At 35.8% G+C, this 26952-nt stretch overlaps 1 protein-coding gene across 6 annotated transcripts in view; it reads right to left on the bottom strand.

Annotated features, from left to right (window-relative positions):
- Positions 1-26952, bottom strand: part of Dzip3 (DAZ interacting zinc finger protein 3) — a 96717-nt gene that overhangs the window by 5270 nt on the left and 64495 nt on the right. For all 6 annotated transcript variants that reach the window (XM_077795337.1, XM_026394674.2, XM_026394696.2 and 3 more), the window contains 7 exons: positions 15303-15371; positions 10779-10875; positions 8939-9042; positions 7124-7211; positions 5596-5697; positions 1995-2120; positions 357-496 (listed from right to left, as the gene is read on the bottom strand). In XM_077795337.1, coding sequence (XP_077651463.1) covers positions 357-496; positions 1995-2120; positions 5596-5697; positions 7124-7211; positions 8939-9042; positions 10779-10875; positions 15303-15371 — 726 coding nt within the window. The remainder of the gene's footprint in view (positions 1-356; positions 497-1994; positions 2121-5595; positions 5698-7123; positions 7212-8938; positions 9043-10778; positions 10876-15302; positions 15372-26952) is intronic.

Raw genomic sequence — 26952 nt, 5'->3', positions numbered from 1 at the left:
AGCATACAATTAACTTAAAAGCCCCTTTGAAAATAGGTTATCAAGGTAAATATTGCAGCTGGTAGCATTAAAATTTGATCAGTTACCACTACTTATACTCTCAGTAAATGAGCAAACCTAAATTTAAAATGTTATTTTCTCATAATTAAAGTCTAATAATATTAGTGAAGAAGTTTAGCATTTCTGTTGAATACTATCCTTTCTTGGTAAATTTCATTTTCCTTACCAAGACCATGGTGAAGAATTATTTATATTTCTGTGTGAATTTTATGTTTCTCTGAAAAGTTTCACTGTCACAGTTATGGCTATGGAAACTGTATAATATGATCTCAAGCACTAAATAAAAACTGAGGTACCTGGTTTGTTGTGGGAAAGCAGTTTTCAGCCTGTCTGTAATCCTCTCCAAATTCATCAGGGAAGGATCATTTCCCAGACCTGTACCAGGAGGCACAGTCTCTCCCACAGGAGCTGGCATAGTCCAGGCTATGCCAGTCATCTGTAAGGAGCAGAAAGTTATAACCCATTATTTTTAACTGGTACAATTCCATGCCAACATGACACTTACATACTTCAGAAAATGACTACAATGAAGAATAACACTGATACTCACATTCCCTTTTCAGAGATCCTTTAAACTAGAGCAACAACATTTCTAATTTGTTACCTAACTATTTATTATAAAATAAGACATGCTTGCCTCAGTAATTATAAACATGTACATAAATGCACAGTGTTTTTGGTGTATTTTTTAAATAGTGGAAAACTGAAAACAACCAAAAGACTGTAAAGAGGAGAATGACTAAGTTAGGGTAGATCTAATTAAGTAACTAAAAGAAAATCTAGATTATGGAGCATGAATGATGTCCATGAAATACATCTAGTTTTCTGCCATAAAGTATTTTCTTGTAACATTAAAAAATTTTTTAAATGTCTAAGCATATGCACATACAGAAAAAGTTTAAGAAGTCATAAAAAAATTAGCAACTGTTAACAGTCACTGGAATAACTTGAATAAAGTCTTATAAGTAAGAAACAGAATACTGCTCAGAAAATTTGCCTCAGTATTAGCTTTCCCTTAGCAATCAGAAAATAATATTAATAGAAAGTTAAGGTATTTCAATGTTTTCAAGAAAATTTTATTACAATTTCATATACATATATACATAATTACTTAGAACATACAAAAAAGTTATAATTTTTTTCATTAATTACATGTAACATCATTCTTTTTGAGAAAGATTTTCTTTTAATCAAATAAAACTTTACTTTAGCCAAGACAACAAATAATTCTAGTAATTTTAAATTTCTTTATTACTTCTTCAAGCTTAGATAAAGCTTATCTGACTATTGGTAGGTAGGAAGATTTGTTACTTGAAAGCATATATTCCAAGGTGGTGGTACTTATATTGTTTGTTTATAGATATAGTTAAAGTACTCCTAAGTGTTATACAGTACATGCGTGTATAAATTTTTTCTTTAGCTTCATGGCATAATTTAGTTTGGAGTGATTTGGCTTCTTTGCTTTTCATTCCACCCAACAAACATGCTAAAAATAAATTATCTATTATACATACCAATCTACTAAGCATTGTTGCCTGTTACAAAAGTAAAATTGTAAATGTGATGACTCTTATTCAAAAACCAAGCCAGATGCAGTGGCGCACTGCTGTAATCCCAGTGGCACACGCCTGTAATACCAGTGGCTCACGCCTGTATTCCCAGTGGCTCAGGAGACTGAGGAAGGAGGATTGGGAGTTCAAAGCCAGCCTCAGCAACATAGCGAGGCCCTAAGCAATTCAGTAAGACCCTGTGTCTAAATAAAATACAAAAACCAAAAAGGAGCTGGGGATGTAGCTCTGTGGTTAAACCCTAGTATCCTCTCTACCCAACCACTGCCCCCAAAACCAAACTGTCAGTTGATAAAAAACGAATTGAAGAAGCCCATAATAGTGATAAACAACTAATTAATATCTATTTCACCAAGAAAGACTTACCAGGGGGGTTCTAGGTTGGCCTGCTGTAGAGATGACACCAGAGCAAACTGGTGGCATTTGAGGAACAGTAAGTATGGGTCTGAAGAATGATTCTTTCACAAGGGGTCTTCCCAAGAACTGCTGCATCTAAAAGAGAATATTTAAAAAATTAAAAAAAAACTATACACATTTATATACTTATACAGGCAATGATTTAAATTCATAGAGCAATATAAAGATAAACATGTTGAAGTTCAGATACAAAATATATCAGAAGCAATATGTTATAGTTTGGATCTTAAATGTCCCACAAAGACCCATGTGTTAAAGGCCTGGTTGCCTGCTGCAGCACTATTGGGAGGTGGTAGAACCTTTAAGGGATGGGGCCTACTGGAAAGAAGTTAGGTCACAGAGTAGAGATAAGGGTATGTCCCTGAAGAGTATATTGGGACCCTGGCCACTTTCGCTCTCTGTTTCCCAGGGGCCATGAGGTGGAAAGCTTCCTCATCCATTCACTCACCACCATGATGTACTGCTTTGCCAAAGTCACAAAGCCAAATGGCCAAGTAACCATGAACTGAAACCTGTGAATGTGTGAGCCAAAACAAATCTTTCCTCCTTTTGTTTATCTTGGATATTTTATCACAGTGACAGAAAACTGCCTAAGAAACAATGTATGTTAGAATATTTGTTAAATATATAAATATCTTGTGTGGTGAGATATATTGGGAAGAACATTGAGAGTCAGAAAAGAGAACTGGGTTTTATTTCCACTTTCTCTCCATCTAGCTTAACCTTGAATGCCAATTTCCTAGTCTATACAATAAGAAAGATGGGTTTGGTGATCTTTAAGGTTCCTTCCCACTTGTATAATAAAGGACTATGTAAAGGAGGTTCTTGGTGAGTGCTGGTCATGTTGGCTGTTAGTATTGTTATATTGTTATGCTGAAATTTCACAAAAGAACTCAAAAAGTTATCCACAGAAAATATTGCTTTTTTTGGTTATGTATTAAAGATACCACCTAATGGATGCACAGCTTCAGGTTTAGCACCAGGAGGAATAGAAGAACAAAGGAGGATAGACCTGGCAGATAAATTCTCTACAGTGACTTCCAGATGTTTATGAGTGTCATTGTATTTACTAGGGATTTGGGGAAACCTGAACCTTTTTAGCAGTTCTCAATGAGAGAGAAAACTTGTTGGTTGGAGTACAAAAGAGGACAGATTTATTGAGGAACTATCATGTGCCAGGACTAGCATTGCACAAAGCATTAAATAGGCATTCTACTGTTTTGCTGAATTAAAAAAAAAAAAAACAAACATTAACATAACTTTAAAAAATGATCCTAAAACTGGCAAATGAAAAGCTAAAGGAGAGCGTTATAACAGATTGGGTTGATACTTGGTTTTTAATACCACTAAAGGACAGACATTATATATCTTATAGGTAAAAAAGAAAACATTTCTGAAACATATGGTGGAATGCAAATTTGAATTGGATACTGGATATTAAAAATTACTTATAATTTGCTTAGGTAAGATAATGGTGTTTATGAGTATATCCAATGAGAGTTCATCATCTTTTGGGTATAACTTAAAGTATAAATGGATAAAATTATATGATGTCTTGGGTTTGCTTCCTCTCAGGGAGGAGAGGAAGAAGGGGTGACATAAAACAATGCTGATAATATTGAAGCTTGCTCTTGGGATTGCAGAAGATTGTTATAATATTTTTATGTAAGTTTCAAATTTTTCATAAGTTTTTAAATAATAAATTAATGGTGGGTAACTGAGTTAACAGTATGCTCTCTTTAAGAACCACAGTTACCTAACAATTCTTTGAGAATTAAAAAGCCAGGGTACATGAGTCAAGATATAACAAAACACACACACGTACACTGGGAATAATTCACATTATCACAGACTTCGCAGGTAGAGTTCTATAACTTTGAAGTCTAGTGATCATTTCTTGAACACTAGAACTTCAGAGATGGGTGGGAATTTAGTGATCAGATCATCTAGGACAATTTCCTAATTTATTAATGGGAAAACCCAGAAAACCAAAGTCCAGGACAGCTCATTTGACCAATACCAACATAGCTCTTCATACAGTGAGGACCTAAACCCAGTCCCCTTTAGTGTACTTGTCTTGTATAATACCACCTCAATTTATACAAATAACATTAACATTTCTAGTATTTGTTCTCTCAAAAGTATTTTGTTGCTGCTCAATGGCCAATAGTGCTTGCATTTTTACACAACTGTGAGCTGGGTTAGTAAGTACAGAAGATATATATATGTGTACCCCTCAGACCATTAACAAAGGATGCTTATAAATTGCCATTGAGCCTAACTGCCAGTGGATTATGCCCTTTATTAAAACTGGGTAAGCCACAAAGATAGTCTCTAACAGCATAAAGATCTAGAGGGTGTGGGGGTCAAGATTTCACTGTTTTCTAGTTGTAGAGTATCACAGGTATCTTCCAGTCAAGGCTGATGCTGGTTTCATTCCAGAAAACTCTTTAAAAGAATTCTATTCAGCTTCTCAGTTTGTGGAGCCCTTTTATCACGGGAAAGTTTGATTACAGCCTATAAGCAATATTTTTAATATGGGCAGAAGGTATAAGATTTTTGGAAATCCTACCAAAAATATGTGTTGCTTCCTGTAATAGATAATCTTTGAAATTTCTCTGTCAGCTACTTTCTTCTCAGGGTACGTGGTATTGATGATGTGCTAACTCTAGAACAACAATGTTCATAAAACCTTGTTCCTGTAGAAACTGAACTAACCAAAATTATAAAAGGCAATACTATTATTCTAAACTAAAGCTCATGGTGTATATCATAAAGTTCTTTTAGTTTTGGATTCTGCTTTCAAAATGCGCAGTGTTAACTCCATACAACTCACATAATTTTTAAGTTTTTATATTCAACCATGAGTTCTACTACAAGCAGTAGAGTGCTGATATCAATAGTCATCTGCTTCCAAGAATCTTATACCTTTCTTCTTTTACTATGACCAGTTCTATTAAGATTATAAAAAATTATTACCTAATGCTATCATCCTAAAAGTTCTTTTGAAAACCCGTGAGAATTCACTGGATGTGAAGGTACAGAAATACGTATATGGTGTATCTGGTTAGATTCATTGTCCCGTAAGGAGCAGGGAATGGGAATAAGTGTAATCTGTCCTTGCATTGAAAATAAACTAGAATATAAAAGTTAAAGAAAAGAGTCTAATGTAGAAATAGAGAGGAGTGAATCCTTAGTAAATGCTTTCTAGGGAATGTTACTGAAATATTTCAGTTATTCTGTAGTAACATGGAGGAACCAGAAATTCTGAGTATTCATCAGGTATCTCCTACAATAGAGGTGAGATTGAGGATGAGAAAATATTACTCTTTAGATTGCAAACAAATCACTAAAATCCATTCATAGAACCCTACTGCACTGGCTTCAATTGAGTCAGCCAGTTATTATATCATTTGGAAATTATCATCTGTTAATTATATTAGTAGATATGGAGATAATTGCAACATCAAATATATTGCATAATCAGTGTTTTACATCCTTATATTATCAAAAATAAACTGGCAATTTTCTAAAATGTCATATTTCTTACCAATATTTCAGGACTGGGTGGTGGTGGAGGAAGCTGAACTGGAGGCAAGGAACTCAAGGCAAACCCTTGCTTCACCTTACTAATTTGCTCATTGTACTGTGTCTGGTGGAAGAGAAAAGATACTTTAAAGCACAATCAACTTCAAAGAAATAATATACTTGATATAGTTTTGAATAATCCAACAGAATAGTAGCTCTCAACCCATAAGCTCTCAACATAAGACCAATGCTATAAACCACTATCCCCACTGTAAATACTATATTTTTTAGATGTGTTTGTTGACTGACAAGAAACAGTGACACATAATTCACAGTTCCTTGTATAACTCCTTGTTTCTGTAAGTTTAAGTGCCAAGTAGGAATCACTGAAATAAAGTATAGAAAGAATCTAAGTCAGAGGAGTCAAGTAATACACAGGAAAACAAGCATTTTTAACAAAGAGCTAAACTACTTACATATGTTCATTTTTAAAAACTAAAGGGAAAACTTTGGGAATACTGATTAAATGTCCACATTTTGTTTATCTCAAAAAGTATATACCTTTAGCTTGCTCTTACTCCACATGTATTTTATTCTTTTAGATTTTGCCAAAAATGAAACTTCAATCCTGGAGGCTTATCATTATGTTTTCAACATTCTGGGCCACTCTCTCCATCTTGCTTTACAATATTATTTGGCAAACAACCCACAAAAGCAGGAAAAGAAAGTCTTATAAAACAAAACATTTAGAAGTTTCCACACAGGATGTGTGCTTGGAAGAAAATAAAGATAGAGAAAAAATTGACAGCTCTTTAGACACCAACAGATATGCTAAAGACACACTAAAGACTGAGTAAAGAAGAGTCTGGGGAAAAACAGTCAAAACCACCAAGGAAGAAACTGTACAAGTCTATATATAGTCTTTGAGGTAGTTCCTCACAACTGAGCACCAATACTTTCTTGCTCTGTTGTAAAACAATCAACATTATGTATCAACTTTACAGATATAAAGATTCTAAAACCAAAAAAAAAAAAAAGATTCTAAAATTAAATTAATTACTAAGTATTTATTGAATTACTTCTTTAGATTACCTTTCCCCTTATCCCAATTCAAGCAAATCATTGATTAAGAATTAGTTTGCATTATGGAATAATTATATACAAAGTTAAAACTGAAAATGAGTACAGGCCTATTTGATCTTTCTTTTAAGTTGAGCATATTATTACTTAAAGCTAGTTAAGGCACTTATCTTTGATGGGGTAGCATTAGCTTTGGAATTTCAGGGAAACCAGGTATAAGGGACAAGTTCTGAGTTTATCATTACCTGAACTAAGGATCTAAAGGCCACATGTATGAATCTAGAATGCTCTCTACTATCAAATACATGAAAGTAATCTCAATCTGAAAGCTTAAACTTTGGTATCTGAAAAAACAAAATAACAACAAGAACAACAAAAAATGCTCTTCCCTAAATTTCTGTAATTGCTTTTATTTTAGATGTCTTGTTTAACAATCAGCCAATTTGCTCTAAATATATTTCAGGACTTACCCTGAGAAATGCAATCTTGTTTCTAACATCCGTCACAATGGCATTCCAACTATCTACTGCAGCCTTTAATTGAAGTGATTCTAGGTTGCTGGTGTAAACAAAGAAACACAGAGAAATTCTTTTTATATAACACCTAGGCTTCTGCAAATTTCCGTTATGTTCTCTAGCACACATGTAAATAACATATAACTATAAAATTACTTCTATCACCAATAATTCCCTTAAATTGGGTCAAAGTTGTGTATGGAAGAGTTTATTATTAAAAATAAAAACAAAACTAATAATATATATAAATTGTTTTTTCAAAAGAAAATCAACCTTAGTCTTCCAGAATGCCAGTTTTTTTCACTTGGTGATATTTTAGAGACCATATTATAAAACCTTTGCATAGGAATATTTCCAGTGAAGTAGGGAAGCTATATGGAAATTGCCTTAGTCATATACTACAGGAGCATTTTAAAAAATATTGACCCATCTTAGAAGAAGGTTTTGGTCCATGTTCACATTAACTCTGACATCACAGAGCCAGAGCTGGCTTACCTGGTTCCTCTGTAAATTAGAAAAAGATACTGCCTTTGGCAGGGCAAATTAGAAACAAATACCTTTTTGATGAGTATGAATGAGATTACTTTGTGCATTGCATAAACTGCACAAACACAGTAGCTTTGTCAAGCCATGTCCAACAAATAATTAAGTTTTAACAACTCTGAATCTTCAGGTCTGTCATCTTTAGAAGGGACTTCATGTGGAAGTCTAAAATGTCTATCTTTTGAAACACTGTCATACTTGTATTACTAAACTCAAAAATTTTAAAAGAGCAGAATTAGTTTTCACTAAGATCATCTCATAGAAAGAGACCTCATAATATTTTCATTTATACTACATTCTTTCTCTCTCTAGCAAGCAAAGGAAGACCAATCACTTACAACAGTACTTCCTAAACTTGAATGCCCATCAATACATCCCGGGAATCTTGCTAAACAGAGATTCTGATTTTTGGAAGAATAATAATTATTAAAATGCTAATCACTAAAAAATTAAGGATGTCTTGATTACAGAGATTCTTTTTAAATTAAGTGTTTAATGTCAAAGGTACACCCCATAAGATTAAAAATTTAAGGAAAATTTCATTCAACTTGCTCAATATTTGAAAACTACTCTTACATAACATAGTAAGAAACTGCCCTTAGCATGTGATTTTAGGTGTTAATACTGATTTTCCCTCAAGGTATCCTAATAGCATTTGATATAAGCATTATTAATAGAGACATTAGATATGAGCTTGCAGAAAAAATCTTTAAATGTCTAACTGAATACTCACTACTCAATGAAGTTTCATTATGTATGTATTATAGATGTATTTATGTTCAGGTAAAACTTGTACATGTCCTCAATATATAGCATTGTTTGATAATACTGTGAGAGTAAAGTTTTTACTTCTCATATAAAAAATAAATAAAAACAAGCAATATTAGGGAAAACAACTAGAAAAAAAGTTTTCCAATTGACTGAGACTTCTGATATATTTCACTGTGGAGGAAAGAAAAAATCTTTCCACAGCTATTACTGTACTCAGTGCTTCAGCAGAGGCAACAAAAAGTACAGCCATCAAAGTGACTAAATAACTTCTGAAATATATATATATGGCTGTGTGTGTGTGTGTGTGTGTGTGTGTGTGTGTGTGGAGGGGGGGGGCTACCTTACTCCAAAGATTCTGGTATACTCTACGTGAAATACATTGTAGATTACGTTCAACCTTGAAGACATTTGTGAACCTCAAAGATCAAGATGCATTCATTATGAGGAAAAGGTTACCTTGCAGCCATGTGAGTCACTCTGGCAAGCTGATTGAGACACTCCTTTTCAGTCTGCTCCAGATGAAGCAAACCAAAATCTCTACGACACTGTAAGAAATACACCTATGGATTTTGACAGAAAAAGAAAGAAGTTGAAGGTGTCCTTCTTGTAAGTGAATATTGGCTCAAGTAAATTTTAAGCTATTTTTCAATCTCTCCCAATAGCACCTGAACTTCTTCATCATTCAAGATACACTTTAAATATTTTTGATCGAATGTAATCCTATAATTCTAATGTTCATATTCAATGGTTACTGCTAGTAAACATTCCAAGAATGTTACTTTTCAAACTTGCACACATACTGGTATAATTTTTGAAACTTCAAAAAAATGATGCTTTGGTGCCAGAGATTCCAGTTTAATTGATAACAGGATTAACCTGAGCATTAGGATAATAACTTGGGTAATCATAATAGGCAGCAAAATTTGAGAACACTCAAAAGTCCTGCTACTTTTTTCCCTTGATGAATAGGCAAATAATGAATCAGACCACACAGAAAGATAACAGTCCAAAGGGCCTTGGAGTTTCTCCAATATCAGAAATCCTTTCGAAGTCATAACTGATACATAATCACCTAGCCTCTGTTTTTAACTACTCATCACACAATATTCACTACAAATTGTACTATTGGACAGCATTGTTACAAAGTCCTTCCTTTTTAAAATTAATAGTGGAAGCAGAAATAAATTTTTGATTAAAGTAGTAAAAAAAGAAGAATATAAGCTTGAACTTTTAAGGTTATGTGGGCTTTTTCTTTTGTTAATGCTAGTACTTCAAAACCACTCCACAGATTTTGAGTTCAGATATACTCCTTGGTTCTTGAATTCTGGAATCCCAAGTACTCTGCTAGAAAATAGAGCTTAACAATGACAGAGGTGGGAAGGTTTGTAATGCTTTTAATGTCAGCAAATTCTCCAAAAATGTGAATCTTATTGTATATCAAGTTTGGTTATCTATAAATAAAAATTACATATACATATACAATTATATTTCTTTTGAGAGATACCAGCTATGGTGTTATAAGCTAACTTAGAAGAAATTGTGTGACTTTCTAGGGGCCTGGAAAGTAAGTTCATTTTTGACTCTGGGGTATACAATGTATATGGAAAGTGGCAAAGAAAAGAAATATTATGGCAGCAGTGAAATGTTATTTTTTAAAAATTAATAAGTTTATTTATCCTAGTTAGGTATATATGATAGCAGAATGCATTTTGAATCATTGTACACATTGCAGCACAACTTTTCATTTCTCTGTACACGATGCAGTATCATACCATATGTGCAATCATACATGTACCTAGGGTAATGAGTCCATCTCGTTCCACCATCTTTCCTGCCCCAATACTCCCTCCTCTCCTCTCCCAATCACAGTTCTTCCATTTTACCATGCCCCCCTCCCATTATGGATCAGCATCCATATCAGAGAGAACATTCGGCCTTTGGTTTTTAGGTATTGGCTTATTTTTAAAGTTTGGCTAAGTGATCTGGCTTCATGAAAATTTCCCCAAGGTTTATGTATTTCCTGTACAATACCACAACACAATGATTTCTTGGAATCACTGAAGTAAAACAACATGTGATCATAAACACTGAAGTACTCATATGCAGTATTCCAGTGAGTCAAAAAAACATGAGTTTAAGCTGTGTTTTCCTTTTTAGTACTAAAATATCTTATTTTGGATTATTCAAAACCAGTCTTTTTTCATTCTTTAGGATACCAGTATTACACAAGTAAAACACCCTCCCTCACTCTTTATATATATATATATATATATATATATATATTTTTTTTTTTTACCTCAGCTGTTAAGGCTCTGCTAGTTTCTGCATTCACCTTGCTTAAGTATGTTTTAATTGTGCTTTCCAGATTAAGCTTCTCCATTTCCCACTGGGATCTGAAATATATGATCATTAAAGAGTTATCAACATTATAGCAAGAACCACCTTTTTCATCTTATTAAGGAGGAAGAAAAATATAAACTATACATGAGTAGAAAATGATTTTTTGGAAAATTATATAACACGTGAGAACAAGAGAAGACATTGCTCAACCCCTACTGTTATCCTTTAGTATCAAGAGTGCAGAAGTTTTAAAGTTGTCAGAATATGGGTTATTATCTAAGACTTGGTTCTAAAATCAAGTTGTCTTAGGATGAATCTTAGCTCTACAACTTACTAAATGTAAAGTCTTACTTGAATACAATGGACTGAATGTTTATACCCCCATTAAAATCCTAACCTGCAAGATGTCGGTATTAGGAAACGGTGTCTTTGTGTGTTAATGAGGTTATGAAGTAAAACACTTATGAAAGGGATTAGTATCCTTATAAAAGAGGTTTGAATGAGCTGACTTTCCCTTTCTGCCATGTAGGGTGACAGTGAGAAGATGGCTGTCTATTGAGGAAGCAAATCCTTACCAGATACCAAACTGACCAGTGCCGTAATCTTGGACTTTCCAGCCTCCAGGACTATGAGAAATACATTTCTGTTGTTCATAAGCTACTTAGTCAATGGTATTTTTTTTTTAACAGCTCAAAGTAAGACAGCAAGTTACTTAACTTTTCTATACCTCATTTTCCTCACAGGTAAAAAGAAAGTTGTATTATCTTTAAAAATAGCTGTTGTGAAAATTCATTCAGACAATATACATAAAGCACTTTGTGCTTGGCACATACATACTAAATAAATGTTAGCCACTATCTTTGTTAATAAATTTTACATCAAGTTTCCATAAACCCTTTTGTATCCTAACAATACAATAAAACCACAAAAGTTTTCATTATTATTGTCATAAAATATTTTACTGGTTTTATCAGTGCTCTCATTTCATACCTTAAAATAAGAGCAAGTTCTACATAGCTTGAGGAAGGAGAAACATAAAAGTCAGGACATTGTTTATACAATGGAAAATGGCTTCCTATAATATTTCTTTCTTTTTTTCCTATCCCTTCTCAGCTTCCTATACTTGAGTCCCAAAATTCTATAGTAAATACAAACCAAACTCTGTGTGTGTGTGTGTGTGTGTGTGTGTTATACCAAGAATTGAATCCATGGGTACTCAAGTCACATCTTCAGCCTGTTTTATATTTTACTTTTGAGACTGGGTCTCACTAAGTTGTTAGAGCCTTGCTAAGTTGCTGAGACTGGCCTTGAACTTTCGATCCTTCTGCTTTAGACTCCCAAGTTGTTAGGATTACTGGCATCACCACAACCAGATACCTTTAATGAAAATAATCAATCAAAAATACAACATTGGGGCTGGGGATGTGGCTCAAGTGGTAGTGCGCTCGCCTAGCATGCGTGCAGCCCGGGTTCGATCCTCAGCACCACATACCAACAAAGATGTTGTGTCCGCCGAGAACTAAAAAATAGATATTAAAACTTCTCTCTCTCTCTCTCTCTCTCTCTCTCTCTCTCTCTCTCTCTCTCTCTCTCCTCTCTCACTCTCTCTTAAAAACAAAACAAAACAAAACAAAAAACCCCACAAAAATCCAACATTGTAACAGGGACTGTCACAAAACCATTCTCAAGGTTTTACTATTAGAAGCACTAAAAAGCTCAAGTGCCTGACAAATATTGATAAGAAGCTTGACAATAATACTATTAATACCATTAAGGCCAGAGTTTTTTGAGGAGAAAATAAAAACCACAAAATACTCAAATAGACAAATTAATCCAATAGAAATGATTATGCAATTAAATATTGTGCAAAATTTGCTTTAAAGAAAAAAATTGTACTTCATCAAAAAATTTTTTGACTTAAATGATATCCTAAAAAAAAAAGTGAAGATTACCCACAGAATGGAAGAGTATCCTTCAAAGAAACTTGTATCCACAAAATACAAGAAATTCCTAAAACTTAATAATAAAAAGACAATCAAATTTAAAAATAGGCAAAGCAAGCAAGTAAAAATTTTTCCAAGAAGATAGATAACTAAAAAGCACATGAGAAGAGCTGGGGTTGTGGCTCAGTAGTGCGGAGCTTGCCTAGTGTTATGGGCCAGACTATATAGGCAATGACCAAACAGACTCCATTTTTACCCTGAGACTCCATGTCATGTAAGAAATGCTTCTTCCATGAAAAAACTCTGCCTCTGCCAACCTGATCCTGCTTAGCACACCCTGCTTAGAAATGCAAATGTTTCTGATCTTCTTATACAATGTAAAATTATTCCTTTTTTTGGTTTCCATTTTTCTTGGTAAATGTACCCTATCAGAGAATGATTGTCTAGACGTTAGTAACTATTCTTTAAACTGTACATAACCAGTGTTGTTTTGATCCACTTCTCCTTCTGCTTATGATTTTAGATCTCATGATTTTTCTTTATAGTTTTGAATCATAGCAACAGCTATTTATAATTAATGTACTGATATGATTTACTTATGATTTTGGACTATAAAAAGTGTGCTCTAACCCTTGAAGGGGGTTGAAGGGTGTAGACTTGCAGCCTGCCCCTTGGCCAGCCAGCTGGTGTTCCATCTCCTGCTTTGAGATTGACTTGGTGATTTATTACAATCTCACCATAACAGTAGCATGTGAGAGGCATTGTGTACGATCCTCAGCACCATATAAAAATAAATAAATAAAATAAAGGTATTGTGTCCATCTACACTAAAAAAAAATGAGAAAATGTTAAACATAATTAATCACTAGAGAAATGCATAATGACATTGTGCTTCAAACAAAACGGGTAAATACAGATAGATAACAAGTGTAGTAAGAATGTAGAAAAATCAAAATTCTATATATAGTTACTTTGACTATAAAAATGGTGCTGCTACTTGGAAGATAGTTTGGTAGGTCTTCAAAAAGTTAAACATTGCCAGGCATGGTGGTTGCATAACTGTAATTCTAGTGACTTTGGAGGCTGAGGTAAGAGGACTGCAAATTTGAGACTGGCCTCAGCAATTTAGTGAGACCCGAATTAAAAAAAAAAAATGCTGAGGATATGTCCCAGAATCTAATCCCCAGTACCAAAAAGAACAAAAAGTTAAACATAAAGTTTACTGATGACCCAGAAGTTCTTCTCCTTAGTATATATTCAAAAGACAGAAAAACATTCACAAAGTCTTTCTGTATAAATGCCATCAGTATTCACAATATTGTACATACAAACCAAAAACTTGGTAAAAAGCCAAATTTGCAACAAATTAATGAAAAGATAAAATGTGTTATATTTATAGAATATTATATATTCATAAAAAAGAATGAGAACTGATATATGCTACAACATGGATTTTGAAAACATTATGTTAAGAATTTAATTGCAAGGGGCCACATGTTATGATTAATTTACATAAAATGTCCATAACAGGCAAATACTATAAAGACTAAAGGTAAATTAGTGTTTGCCAGAGCTAGAGGAGAAGAGAAGGGGGAATGACTTAATGGGTACAAGGTTTCTTTTGGGAGGTGATAAAAATGTTCTGTAAAAAGACAGTGGTCATCGCTGTATACCTCTACAAATATACTAAGAAACCAACAAACAACTTTCATATCCTCAGTCTTTTTCATTTTTTATTTTGAGATAAGTTCTTGCTATGTTGTCTAGGCTGGCCTCAAACTTAGGATCCTCCTAACTCAGGAGGCTGAGACAGGAGAATTATTATTATTATTACTGGGATTATAGGCATGTGCCATGCCTTGCCCAAACTGTACATTTTAACAAGGTGAATTTTATGCTATATGAATTAGATCTCAAAAAAGCTGTTCCAAAAAATTTTACCTACAAACAATAGGTGAATGAGAATAAAACTTGGCTAATTTCACAAAGCAGTTACAACCAGTAGTATTAATTAGGGTTAAAAAAAAAAATAACTCTGAAGTTTTAGTCTGAGGCAATAGTTTGTTATAGGCCTATAACATTGCTGATTCACTCTCTCTCATCATTTTTTTCAGGATCAGACCTCCCAAATTGCTTAGCACACTTCCAATTTACATCTATTGTCCCAATGTAATTACTGATGCTGCTAAGTATCATGCTCAAAAGTACCCAGTTTGGCCACATGTGGTGGTGCATATCTGTAATCCCAGCAACTTGGTAGGCTGAGGCAGGAGGATCCTGAGTTCCAGGCCAGTCTCAGCAATTTAGTGAGGCCGTAAGCAACTTAGCAAGACTCTATCTCAAAATAAAATGTAAAAAAGACTGGGGATATGACTCAGTGGTTAACAGTCCCTGGGCTCAATCCTTAGTACCCCCCCAAAAAAGAAAGGTACCCAGTTTGGATGACACATTATATGGCTACCCTATCCATAACATGTAGAGAGAAATAAGGAGTTTCAGAAAGGGCATACCAACCAAAGAAAAAGCTAAGTTTATACCTTTTCATGGAAAGTTGCTCTTTAAGGTTCTTGATTTCATTATCTTTAGCATGGATTTGACGTTGTAATCTAGAATAAGAAAGTAAATCATATAACATTAGAAATTTTCGCCTTTCCCCAGTTAGAATAGCTCTACCTGTAGCCAAAAAGGGGACCAACTAACTATGTCTGATTGCACTGGGAGACACCAGGAAATGCCTAGGATTAAGATACTCTGGGTGTGTCTATGACAGTATTTATAAAAACCACTAGCATGTGGGTGGGACAGTAAACTATGGGGGAAGACATGCCCTGAATGTGGTTGGCACTGTCCAATCAGTTGAGGATTCAGATGGAATAAAAGGTGGAAGAAGAAAGCTGCAGTAGATGAAAGCTCTTTTTTTTTTTTTTTTTTTCTTTTGAGCAGGTACATCTATGACTGCTGTCATTGCCAGTGGACATGACACCAGCTCCTTCATTCTTCCAATGTGGACTCTCAACAGATATTCTCCAGAAGTCCCTAGGCCTCAGTCTCAGACTGGGACTGCATCATTGGTCATCTGGCTTTCCAGTGCACAGATAGACATTTAGAGACTAGTCAGCATCTGATTGTGTAAGACAATGTAATAAATCCCCTTTTATAATCATTCATATAAATATCCTGTTGGCTCTGTACATTTAGAGAATCCTAATACAACTTCTACACCTGGTCCTTTTGAACTTAACTGATTTCTGAGTCTGATTTACTGACTTCTCAAAAAAAGGAGAATTATGTACTAACCCAGTACATTAGAAAGCCACAGAAAAGTGTTATCTTGTATCTCAGCTCAATGATTTGGAAACAGTTTACCCATTAGACTTTACCCACTAGAAAACAGGGATAGTATCATCTTTTTTTCTAAAATGGTAGTGGGATCCAGAACTTTAAGTTCCTTAACGAGATTGTTGTATCAAGTCATGCAAATTATCAAACAATTAAGATCTTAAAAAAAAAATCAGACCTTAAATATAGAAGTAATGAGGTTGTATACATAGAATTTTAATTAAAAGTATAAATTATAACTTGGGAGTCACATGACTTAGTTCTGGAAAGATTGGGTAAAAATTTTGTATAAATCAGAAAAAAAAACCTATGGATCAGATTAAAGATTAATATGCAAGAAATTCTTAAGAGAAATATAAAGTAATACCTTTTGGCTGACATATGTAGTCATACACCATTTTTAAGATTCCTTCCTTGTGTGCTGCCATATTTATTCTTATAACCAAGCTTTTTTATAAACCTGTTAATTAGCTTCAATATGAAGAGATTTATAGGAAAAATACATTTCTCCTTAAGTCCTTTATAGTTCAGATTGTTGGGATACATAGGCGATTGATTAATATACATTATAGAATGCTAAGTCCTTAAAATAGTGACTTCAATGTTGGCTGAATTATTAGATTTTAGAGACTACCCATTCACCTTTACTTTAAGTTTTCTGAAACTTGTTGACTTAAATGTTCTGTTCAACTGAGGAAGCAATGAAAAGAAACCAGGCCCCACTTTCTGTAGAAGAGATCATGTTCTCAAGTGAAGAATAAGAAATACAAGCTTTGTTACAATATAATACACAGAAATATGCAGACAGAAATGAAAAGTTAGTCATATATGTTGCTTAATGATGGGGATACATTCAGAGAAATGTTAGTATAAATATAATAAGGTGTACTTACACAAACTAAGATGGTTATCATGTCATTAGACAATATCATTTTATGGGACAACCATCACATACACACTCAATGGCCAAAACATTGTTAGATAGCACATAACTGAGGTAAGATTTCTAAGATGAACATCTTTTTCCTTATATACTTCAATTATTTCAGTATTTTACCCAATGTAAGAGTAGAATGGGCAATATGAGTTGACAGACCAATTTATGTCTTCATACATGTACTTTGGATAATAATGTCCATCACATTCCACCATCATTGCTAACCCCATCCTTCCTTCCCCTCACACCCCTCTGCCCTATCTAAAGTTTGTCTATTCTTTCTGTGCTCCCCCTCCCTACCCCACTATGAATCAGCCTCATGTATAAAGACACGAATTGGTGTGAATATACTTTGTATACAACCAGAGATATGAAAAATTGTGTCCTATTGTGTGTAATAAGAATTGTTTTTTAAATATTTTTTTAGTTGTAGATGGACACAATACCTTTATTTTATTTATTTGTTTTTATGTGGTGCTGAGGATTGAACCCACTGCCTAACATATGCAAGGCAAGTGCTCTATCACAGAGCTACAACCCCAGCCCCATGTAATAAGAATTGTAATGAATTTTGCTGTCATATATAAATTAAAAAAAAATCAAAACCGAAACAAAATAAAACAAAGAGTTGACAGAGCCAATGGGAAATTCAGAAGACCTGATTCTTAAATATTGTTGGGTAGGTAGGCACAATTCCCACTATCCAGCATGGATATGAACCAGCTATATGTATTCAGGCATTTGTAAGTAACTTCTCAGTCCTATTTTTCTCATGTTGGATAAAATTCTTCGATTTTCTTTTAAGATCTAAAGTTTTCCAGCTAACTCAGGCTGGCTGTCAAGTTTGTTATATAAATTTTATTAATAGCAGTTTCTTGACATTTACTAACTGCTTATTGTAGTTTATACAAAATATCACTTTCATATAAATCTTAACAAATATTTGCAAAACATTTATTGTAGGCATGGCATGGAATTTGGGTCAAAGGGAAAACTATTTTTTTGTTTTCTAAAAATCTCCATATTATAAGATAAAAGAAACCAATATTTATAATTAAGGAAATGTTACATTTGTATCACACACTCTTAGGAAAGTTTCAGTGAATTAAATAAGATAAAAGGCTCAAAAGCTTAACAGGGAGTTCATGTTTTCCTTCTGCCTGGCTATCATTCTTTCCTTGAGCACCTTGTATTATGTTTTTTTTTTTAATTTATTCATTTATTTTATTTTTTTATTGTTGGTTATTCAAAACATTACATAGTTCTTGACATCATATTTCACACTTTGATTCAAGTGGGTTATGAACTCCCATTTTTACCCCGTATACAGATTGCAGAATCACATCAGTTACACTTCCATTGATTTACATATTGCCATACTAGTGTCTGTTGTATTTTGCTGCCTTTCCTATCCTCTACTATCCCCCCTCCCCTCCCCTCCCTCCCCTCTTCTCTCTCTACCCCCTCTACTGTAATTCATTTCTCCCCCTTGTATTATTTTTCCCTTTCCCCTCACTTCCTCTTGTATGTAATTTTATATAACCCTGAGGGTCTCCTTCCAGTTCCATGCAATTTTCCTTCTCTCTCGCTATCCCTCCCACCTCTCATCCCTGTTTAATGTTAATCTTCTTCTCATGCTCTTTGTCCCTACGTCCCTACTCTGTTCTTAGTTACTCTCCTTATATCAAAGAAGACATTTGGCATTTGTTTTTTAGGGATTGGCTGGCTTCACTTAGCATAATCTGCTCTAATGCCATCCATTTCCCTCCAAATTCTATGATTTTGTCATTTTTTAATGCAGAGTAATACTCCATTGTGTATAAACGCCACATTTTTTTTATCCATTCATCCATTGAAGGGCATCTAGGTTGGTTCCACAGTCTTGCTATTGTGAATTGTGCTGCTATGAACATGGATGTAGCAGTGTCCCTGTAGCATGCTCTTTTTAGTTCTTTAGGGAATAGACCGGGAAGGGGAATAGCTGGGTCAAATGGTGGTTCCATTCCCAGCTTTCCAAGAAATCTCCATACTGCTTTCCAAATTGGCTGCACCAATTTGCAGTCCCACCAACAATGAACAAGTGTACCCTTTTCCCCACATCCTCGCCAGCACTTGTTGTTGTTTGACTTCCTAATGGCTGCCAATATTACTGGAGTGAGATGGTATCTTAGGGTGGTTTTGATTTGCATTTCTCTGACTGCTAGAGATGTTGAGCATTTTTTCATGTACTTGTTGATTGACTGTATGTCCTCCTCTGAGAAGTGTCTGTTCAGGTCCTTGGCCCATTTGTTGATTGGGTTATTTGTTATCTTATTGTCTAATTTTTTGAGTTCTTTGTATACTCTGGATATTAGGGCTCTATCTGAAGTGTGAGGAGTAAAGATTTGTTCCCAGGGTGTAGGCTCCCTATTTACCTCTCTTATTGTTTCTTTTGCTGAGAAAAAACTTTTTAGCTTGAGTAAGTCCCATTTGTTGATTCTAGTTATTAACTCTTGTGCTATGGGTGTCCTATTGAGGAATTTGGAGCCCGACCCCACAGTATGTAGATCGTAGCCAACTTTTTCTTCTATCAGATGCTGTGTCTCTGATTTGATATCAAGCTCCTTGAGCCATTTTGAGTTAACTTTTGTGCATGGCGAGAGAAAGGGATTCAGTTTCATTTTGATGCATATGGATTTCCAGTTTTCCCAGCACCATTTGTTGAAGATGCTGTCCTTCCTCCATTGCATGCTTTTAGCCCCTTTATCAAATATAAGATAGTTGTAGTTTTGTGGATTGGTTTCTGTGTCCTCTATTCTGTACCATTGGTCCACCCGCCTGTTTTGGTACCAGTACCATGCTGTTTTTGTTACTATTGCTCTGTAGTATAGTTTGAAGTCTGGTATCGGTATAGCACCTGATTCACACTTCCTGCTTAGTATTGTTTTTGCTATTCTGGGTCTTTTATTTTTCCATAGGAATTTCATGATTGCTTTCTCTATTTCTACAAGAAATGCCATTGGGATTTTGATTGGCATTGCATTAAACCTATAGAGAACTTTTGGTAATATCGCCATCTTGATGATGTTAGTTCTGCCTATCCATGAACAGCGTATATTTTTCCATCTCCTAAGATCTTCTGCTATTTCTCTCTTTAGGGTTCTGTAGTTTTCATTGTATAAGTCTTTCACCTCTTTTGTTAGGTTGATTCCCAAGTATTTTATTTTTTTTGAGGATATTGTGAATGGAGTGGTTGTCCTCATTTCCATTTCAGAGGATTTGTCTCTGATATACAGGAATGCCTTTGATTTATGCGTCTTGATTTTATCCACTTTGCTGAATTCATTTAAGCTCTAATAGTTTCTTTGTAGACCCTTTTGGGTCTGCTAGGTATAGAATCATGTTATCTGCAAATAGTGATAATTTAAGTTCTTCTTTTCCTATTTTTATGCCTTTAATTTCTTTCGTCTAATTGCTCTGGCCAGTGTTTCGAGAACTATGTTGAACAGAAGTGGTGAGAGAGGGCATCCCTGTCTTGTTCCAGATTTTAGAGGGAATGCCTTCAATTTTCCTCCATTCAGAATGATGCTAGCCTGAGGCTTAGCATAGATTGCTTTTACAATGTTGAGGTATGTTCCTGTTATCCCTAGTTTTTCGAGAGTTTTGAACATAAAGGGATGCTGTACTTTGTTGAATGCTTTTTCTGCATCTATTGAGATGATCATATGGTTCTTATTTTTAAGTCTATTGATGTGGTGAATAACATTTATTGATTTCCGTATATTGAACCAGCCTTGCATCCCAGGGATGAATCCTACTTGATCATGGTGTATAATTTTTTTGATATGTTTTTTAATCCGATTAGCCAGGATTTTATTGAGGATTTTTGCATCTAGGTTCATTAGAGATATTGGTCTGTAGTTTTCTTTGAAGTGTCTTTGTCTGGTTTAGGAATCAGGGTGATGTTGGCCTCGTAGAATGAATTTGGAAGTTCTCCCTCTTTTTCTATTTCCTGAAATAGCTTGAAAAGTATTGGTATTAGTTCCTCTTTAAAGGTTTTGTAAAACTCTGCTGTATACCCATCCGGTCCTGGGCTTTTCTTAGTTGGTAGTCTTTTGATGGTTTCTTCTATTTCCTCAATTGATATTGGTCTATTTAGGTTGTCTATATCCTCCTGACTCAATCCAGGCAGATCATATGACTTAAGAAACTTATCAATGCCTTCACTATCTTCTATTTTATTGGAGTATAAGGATTCAAAATAATTTATGATTATCTTCTGTATTTCTGAAGTGTCTGTTCTGATGTTGCCTTTTCCATCCTGTATGCTAGTAATTTGAGTTCTCTCTCTTCTTCTCTTCGTTAGCATGGCTAAGGGTCTGTGGATTTTATTCATTTTTTCAAAGAACCAAATTTAGTTTTGTCAATTTTTTCAATTGTTTCGATTTCATTAATTTCAGCTGTGATTTTAATTATTTCTTACCTTCTACTTCTTTTGCTGTTGTTTTGGTCTTCTTTTTCTAGGATTTTGAGATGAAGTATGAGATCATTTATTTGTTGGTTTTTTCGGTTTTTAAGGAATGATCTCCAAGCAATGAATTTTCCTCTTAGAACTGCTTTCAATGTGTCCCATAGATTCCGATCTGTTGTGTCTGTGTTTTCATTTATCTCTAAGAATTTTTTAATTTCCTCCTTGATGTCTTCTATAACCCATTGATCATTCAGTAACCTATTGTTCATTCTCCAAGTGATGCATGATTTTTTCCTTCCTTCTTTTATCGTTGATTTTCAGTTTCATTCCATTATGATCAGACAAGATGCATGGTATTATCTCTACTCCTTTATATTGTCTAAGAGTTGCCCTGTCACATAATATATGATCCATTTTTGAGAAGGATCCATGTGCTGCTGAGAAAAAAGTGTAACTGCTTGATGTTGGGTGGTATATTCTATATATGTCAATTAAGTCTAGGTTATTAATTGTGTTATTGAGTTCTATAGTTTCCTTATTCAACTTTTGTTTGGAAGATCTGTCCAGTGGTGAAAGAGGTGTGTTGAAGTCTCCCATGATTATTGTATGGTGGTCTATTAGACTCTTCAACTTGAGAAGGGTTTGCTTGATGAACATAGCTGCACTGTTTGGGGCATATATATTTATGGTTGTTATGTCTTGTTGGTGTATGGTTCCCTTGAGCAGTATGTAGTGTCCCTCTTTATCCCTTTTGATTAACTTTGGCTTGAAATCTATTTTATTAGATATGAGTATGGACACTCCTGCTTGTTTCCGAAGTCCATATGAGTGATATGATTTTTCCCAACCTTTCACCTTCAGTCTATGTATATCTTTTCCTATCAAATGCGTCTCCTGTAGGCAGCATACTGTTGGGTCTTCTTTTGTGATCCATTCTACTAGCCTGTGTCTCTTAATTGGTGAGTTTAAGCCATTAATATTTAGGGTTATTATTGAGATATGGTTTGTTCTTCCAGCCATATTTGTTTATTTATGTTACTAAACATGGTTTGTTTTCCTCTTTGATTATTTTCCCCCCTTTACTGTCCTACCTCCCACTGTTGGTTTTCATTGTTATTTTCCATTTCCTCTTCCTGAAATGTTTTGCCAAGGATGTTTTGACGAGATGGTTTTCTAGGTGTAAATTCTTTTAAGTTTTGTTTATCGTGGAAGGTTTTAATTTCATCTTCCATCCTGAAGCTTAATTTCGCTGGATACACGATTCTTGGTTGGAACCCATTTTCTGTCAGTGTTTGAAATATGTTATTCCAGGATCTTCTAGCTTTCAGAGTCTGTGTTGAAAGATCAGCTGTTATCCTGATTGGTTTACCTCTAAAAGTAATCTGCTTCCTTTCTCTTGTAGCTTTTAAAATTCTCTCCTTATTCTGTATGCTGGGCATCTTCATTATAATGTGTCTAGGTGTGGATCTCTTATGATTTTGCACATTCGGCGTCCTGTAGGCTTCTAGGATTTGGGATTCTGTCTCATTCTTCAAGTCTGGGAAGTTTTCTTGTATTATTTCATTGAATATGTTGCTCATTCCTTTGGTTTGGATCTCTATACCTTCCTGTATCCCAATGACTCTTTAAGTTTGGTCTCTGTATGTTATCCCATATTTCTTGGATGTTCTGCTCATGGTTCCTTAACAGTCTTGCTGAGCTGTCTATGTTCTTTTCAAGTTGAAATACTTTGTCTTCATTGTCTGATGTTCTATCTTCTAAGTGTTTTACTCTGCTGGTGGTATTCTCAATTGAGTTTTTAAGTTGGTTTATTGCTTCCTGAATTTCTAGGATTTCTGTTTGTTTTTTATTACTTCTATCTCCCTGTATAGTTGATCTTTTGCTTCTTGGATTTGTTTATGTAATTCATTGTCAAAGTGATCTTTCATTGTCTGATTTTACTGTCTAATGTCTTCCTTGAGACTCCAGATCATCTGAAGCATGTATATCCTGAATTCTTTATCTGACATTCCATCTGCTGCAGCTATTACCTCTTCTAAAGTTGAGTTGACCTGTTGGGAGCCGACGACCGCACCCTGAAAATGGCGCTGGCTTCCTGCTTCTGATGACTCAGCGGTTAGAGTTGTTAAACAACTCCTTGTTGGGCTGTGGGCTGGGCTCTGGCCTGCTTCCGCTGCGCTGCACCTATTGGACTCTTCCACGTGGTGCTGATTCATTGGCAAGGCTGGGTACTTAAGCTAGGGCAGACCGACCACTGGGGGCGCGCGCTTTCTTCTCTTGTTCCTGTCTTTTCATTATGAGTAAACTGCTGAAGGAAGAATCCTGTGTCGTTTTTTCCCTCGCCGGCGAGGGGTCGCGACATTGACCTGCATTGCTCGTGGTCCTTTCTTTCCTTGTCATTTCATACTGCCCGCGTTTCTTTCTGCTTGGTGAAACTATTGTGTTTTTGAAATTTTCCCCCTATATATTTATATTGCTCTTGTATAGTTGAAAAGTCTCCCTTGCAGGGCGGGCAGTGGCTGTGCTCCTCCTCCAATTGGGGTGATCTGTCTACCACGCTGGTGGGCCGCTGGGTCTGTTCCTCTGGTCGGTCGCAGGTCTGCCTACCTTGTGGGCACGGGCAGCGGCTCTGCTCTGCCCCTACTCCAATTGGGGTGTCATGTCTACCATGTCGGCAGGCCGCTGGGCCTGTTCTTCCGGTCGGTCCCAGGTCTGCCTACCTTGTGGGCACGGGTGGCGGTTCTGCTCTGTTCCTACTCCAATTGGGGTGACATGACTATCACGCCGGCGGGCCTCTGTGCCTGTCCCAGGGGCGGGCGGCAGCTCTGCTCTGCCCCTACTCCAATTGCCGTGACGTGTCTACCATGCCGGCAGGCCGCTGGGCCTGTTCCTCCGGTCGGTCGCAGGCCTACCTACCTTGTGGGCACAGGCGGCGGCTCTGTTCTGCCCTAGTCCAAATGGGGTGACGTGTCTGCCGCGCCGGCAGGCTGCTGGGCCTGTTCCACCGGTCGGTCACAGGCCTGCCTACCTTGTGGGTAATGGTGGCGGCTCTGCTCTGCCCCTACTCCAATTGGGGTGACGTGACTACCATGCCGGCGGGCCGCTGGGCCTGTCCCGGGGGCGGGCGGCAGCTCTGCTCTGCCCCTAATCCAATTGGGGTGACGTGTCTACCATGCCGGCAGGCCTCTGGGCCTGTTCCTCTGGTCGGTGGCTGGTCTGCCTACCTTGCGGGCTTGGGCAGCGGCTCTGCTTTGCCCCTACTGCAGTTGGGGTGAAGTGATACCACACCGGCGGGTTGCTGGGGCTGTTCCGGGCGCGGGCGGCGGCTCTGCTCTGCCCCTCTGGCCTCCACAGTATTCAGCAGGATCCGGACCGAGCAGTAGTTTTCGCGGGTTCTTTAGCCCTGGGCTAGAGTAGTTCTGAGAGCCAGAATTCGGCCGCTCTGAGCTCGGTGTATGTTCTGATAGGAGCAGACTCCAAGAAGCAGTTTCCGCATGTTCTTTAGCACTGAGCCTGAGTAATTTGTCTGCAAGACGCAGGCGAATGGCAGCCTCAAATTACCTATTCTATAGTGGAATGAGCTGTGATCAGTCGAAAACAGGGATGATGACGTCAGCTCTCCAAGATGGCAGCCGCTGGCCTCCTCTGTGGTCTGACCGGTGTGGAGAACCGAACTGGACCGCTTCCTTCCCCCATCTCAAACCCAAAATTCAGCACTGTGTACAGTGATTGCACAGCTGGCACGAGCCCACAGAATCCACAGCGCTGTACCTTTGCGTTGTTATCTCGTTGCTTCCCAGCGCGTGCCGCAGATTCTAGCCACAGGGCGATTTGCTGAATAAGCAGCGTGACCCTCCGTGCGGACAAATCGCTCGCGTTTGAGCCCCTGTAGCTGACCCTCGTGCGATGAAAATCCTTCCACTAGGTTTTGGAGCACACCAGTTTTGCTAGAAATTCCTCACAAGATAGTTTTTAGTTGTTCTAACTCATCATTCTCCCGAACAGTGACGAGGTACACGGGGTGATGCACTCCCTTCATCGCCATCTTCCCTCCCTCCTGTATTATGTTTTCAATGAAGTTCTTTCTTCACTGAAGGAAGCTCTTTCTCATCCAAATAATCAAAAGTAATTTCTTTACTCTATAAAATTCTTTGTGAATTTTGGTATTTATATGTACTTTTCAAAAGTTAAACTTTTATTTTGAAATAATGGTAGAATCATATGAAGGTCTAATAACAGATTCCATGCACACTTTCCCAAATTTCTACCAATGGTAACAGACTGCAAAATTGTAGTATAATATCATAATTAGGATATTCAGAGTGATTAATTTAACAGTTTAAGCCACAAGATCCTTCATTTTGCCCTCTGATAGCTGCTCCCTTTTCTTTTTTATAACCTTGGAACCATAAAACTATTTTCTATTTTTAAAATAGAATAAATTCTCAAATTTTAAAATAGAATAAATTCTCAAATAAAAATTTGAGAATGGTATAGAAATGGAATTTTATAATGTATAAGTTTTGGGGATTGGCTTTTTTCAACTCAGTATAATTCCCCAATGTCTTCAAGGTTTTTAGTGATATCACTATTTCTTTGTGGATGATGATAACTCATGTCTTTTTTCAGTTTTGCCAAATTTTAATGACATTTTCAAAGAACCAGTTTTTTGTTTCATACATTTTCTCTATTGTTTTAGTGTTTCCACCTCCATTATTTTTAATCTTTATTATTTCCTTCCATTTGCTTTGAGATTATTTTGGTTTAATTTGCACTGGAATTTTTGAAATGAGAGCTTAGATTATTCATTTGAAAATTCTCACTTTTTCCTTTTTTCTAATGATTGTATTATTTAGTGCTATATAGTCTTAGAACTGTCAGCTAAGCACCTAAAATTTTAATATATTGTATTTTCATGCTAATTTAATTCAATATACTTTTATTTACCTTGAAATCTTTTCTTTAACTGTTGAATTATTTAGACCTGAGTTGTTGCCATATATTTGGAAGTTTCCTATTATCTTTCTGTTATTTATTTCCAGTTTTATTCCTTTATGATTCTAGAACATGTTTTGTATGATTTTCAACTCTTAAATTTGTTGAGTATTGTTTGGGCACTTAAAAGCATGTGTATCTGGCTGTTGTCTGACATTGATTAGATAATATTGGTTGATGGTTCTGAACTCTTCTAAATCCTTGCTGATTTTTTGTTTACTAGTTCCATAAGTAATGAGAATAGGGTTTGAAGTCATCAACTATGTTGTAGATTTTTCTGTTTTTCCTTTTAGTTCTATCAGATTTTGCTTCATGTATTTCAATGATCTGCTGTTTGATATACATACCTTAAATTCTCATGTCTGCTTAGTGGATTGATCCATTTTGTCATTATTCAATGTCTCTTTTTGTGTCTGGTAGTTTTCTTTGCTCTGATGTTTACTTTATTTGATATGAATAGTTTACA

Source organism: Urocitellus parryii, chromosome 2 (genome assembly GCF_045843805.1).
Source record: "Urocitellus parryii isolate mUroPar1 chromosome 2, mUroPar1.hap1, whole genome shotgun sequence".
NCBI classification, from domain to species: domain Eukaryota; kingdom Metazoa; phylum Chordata; class Mammalia; order Rodentia; family Sciuridae; genus Urocitellus; species Urocitellus parryii.
The sequence above is the reverse complement of the archived record's forward strand: the minus strand, read 5'-3'. Positions and strand labels throughout refer to the sequence as shown.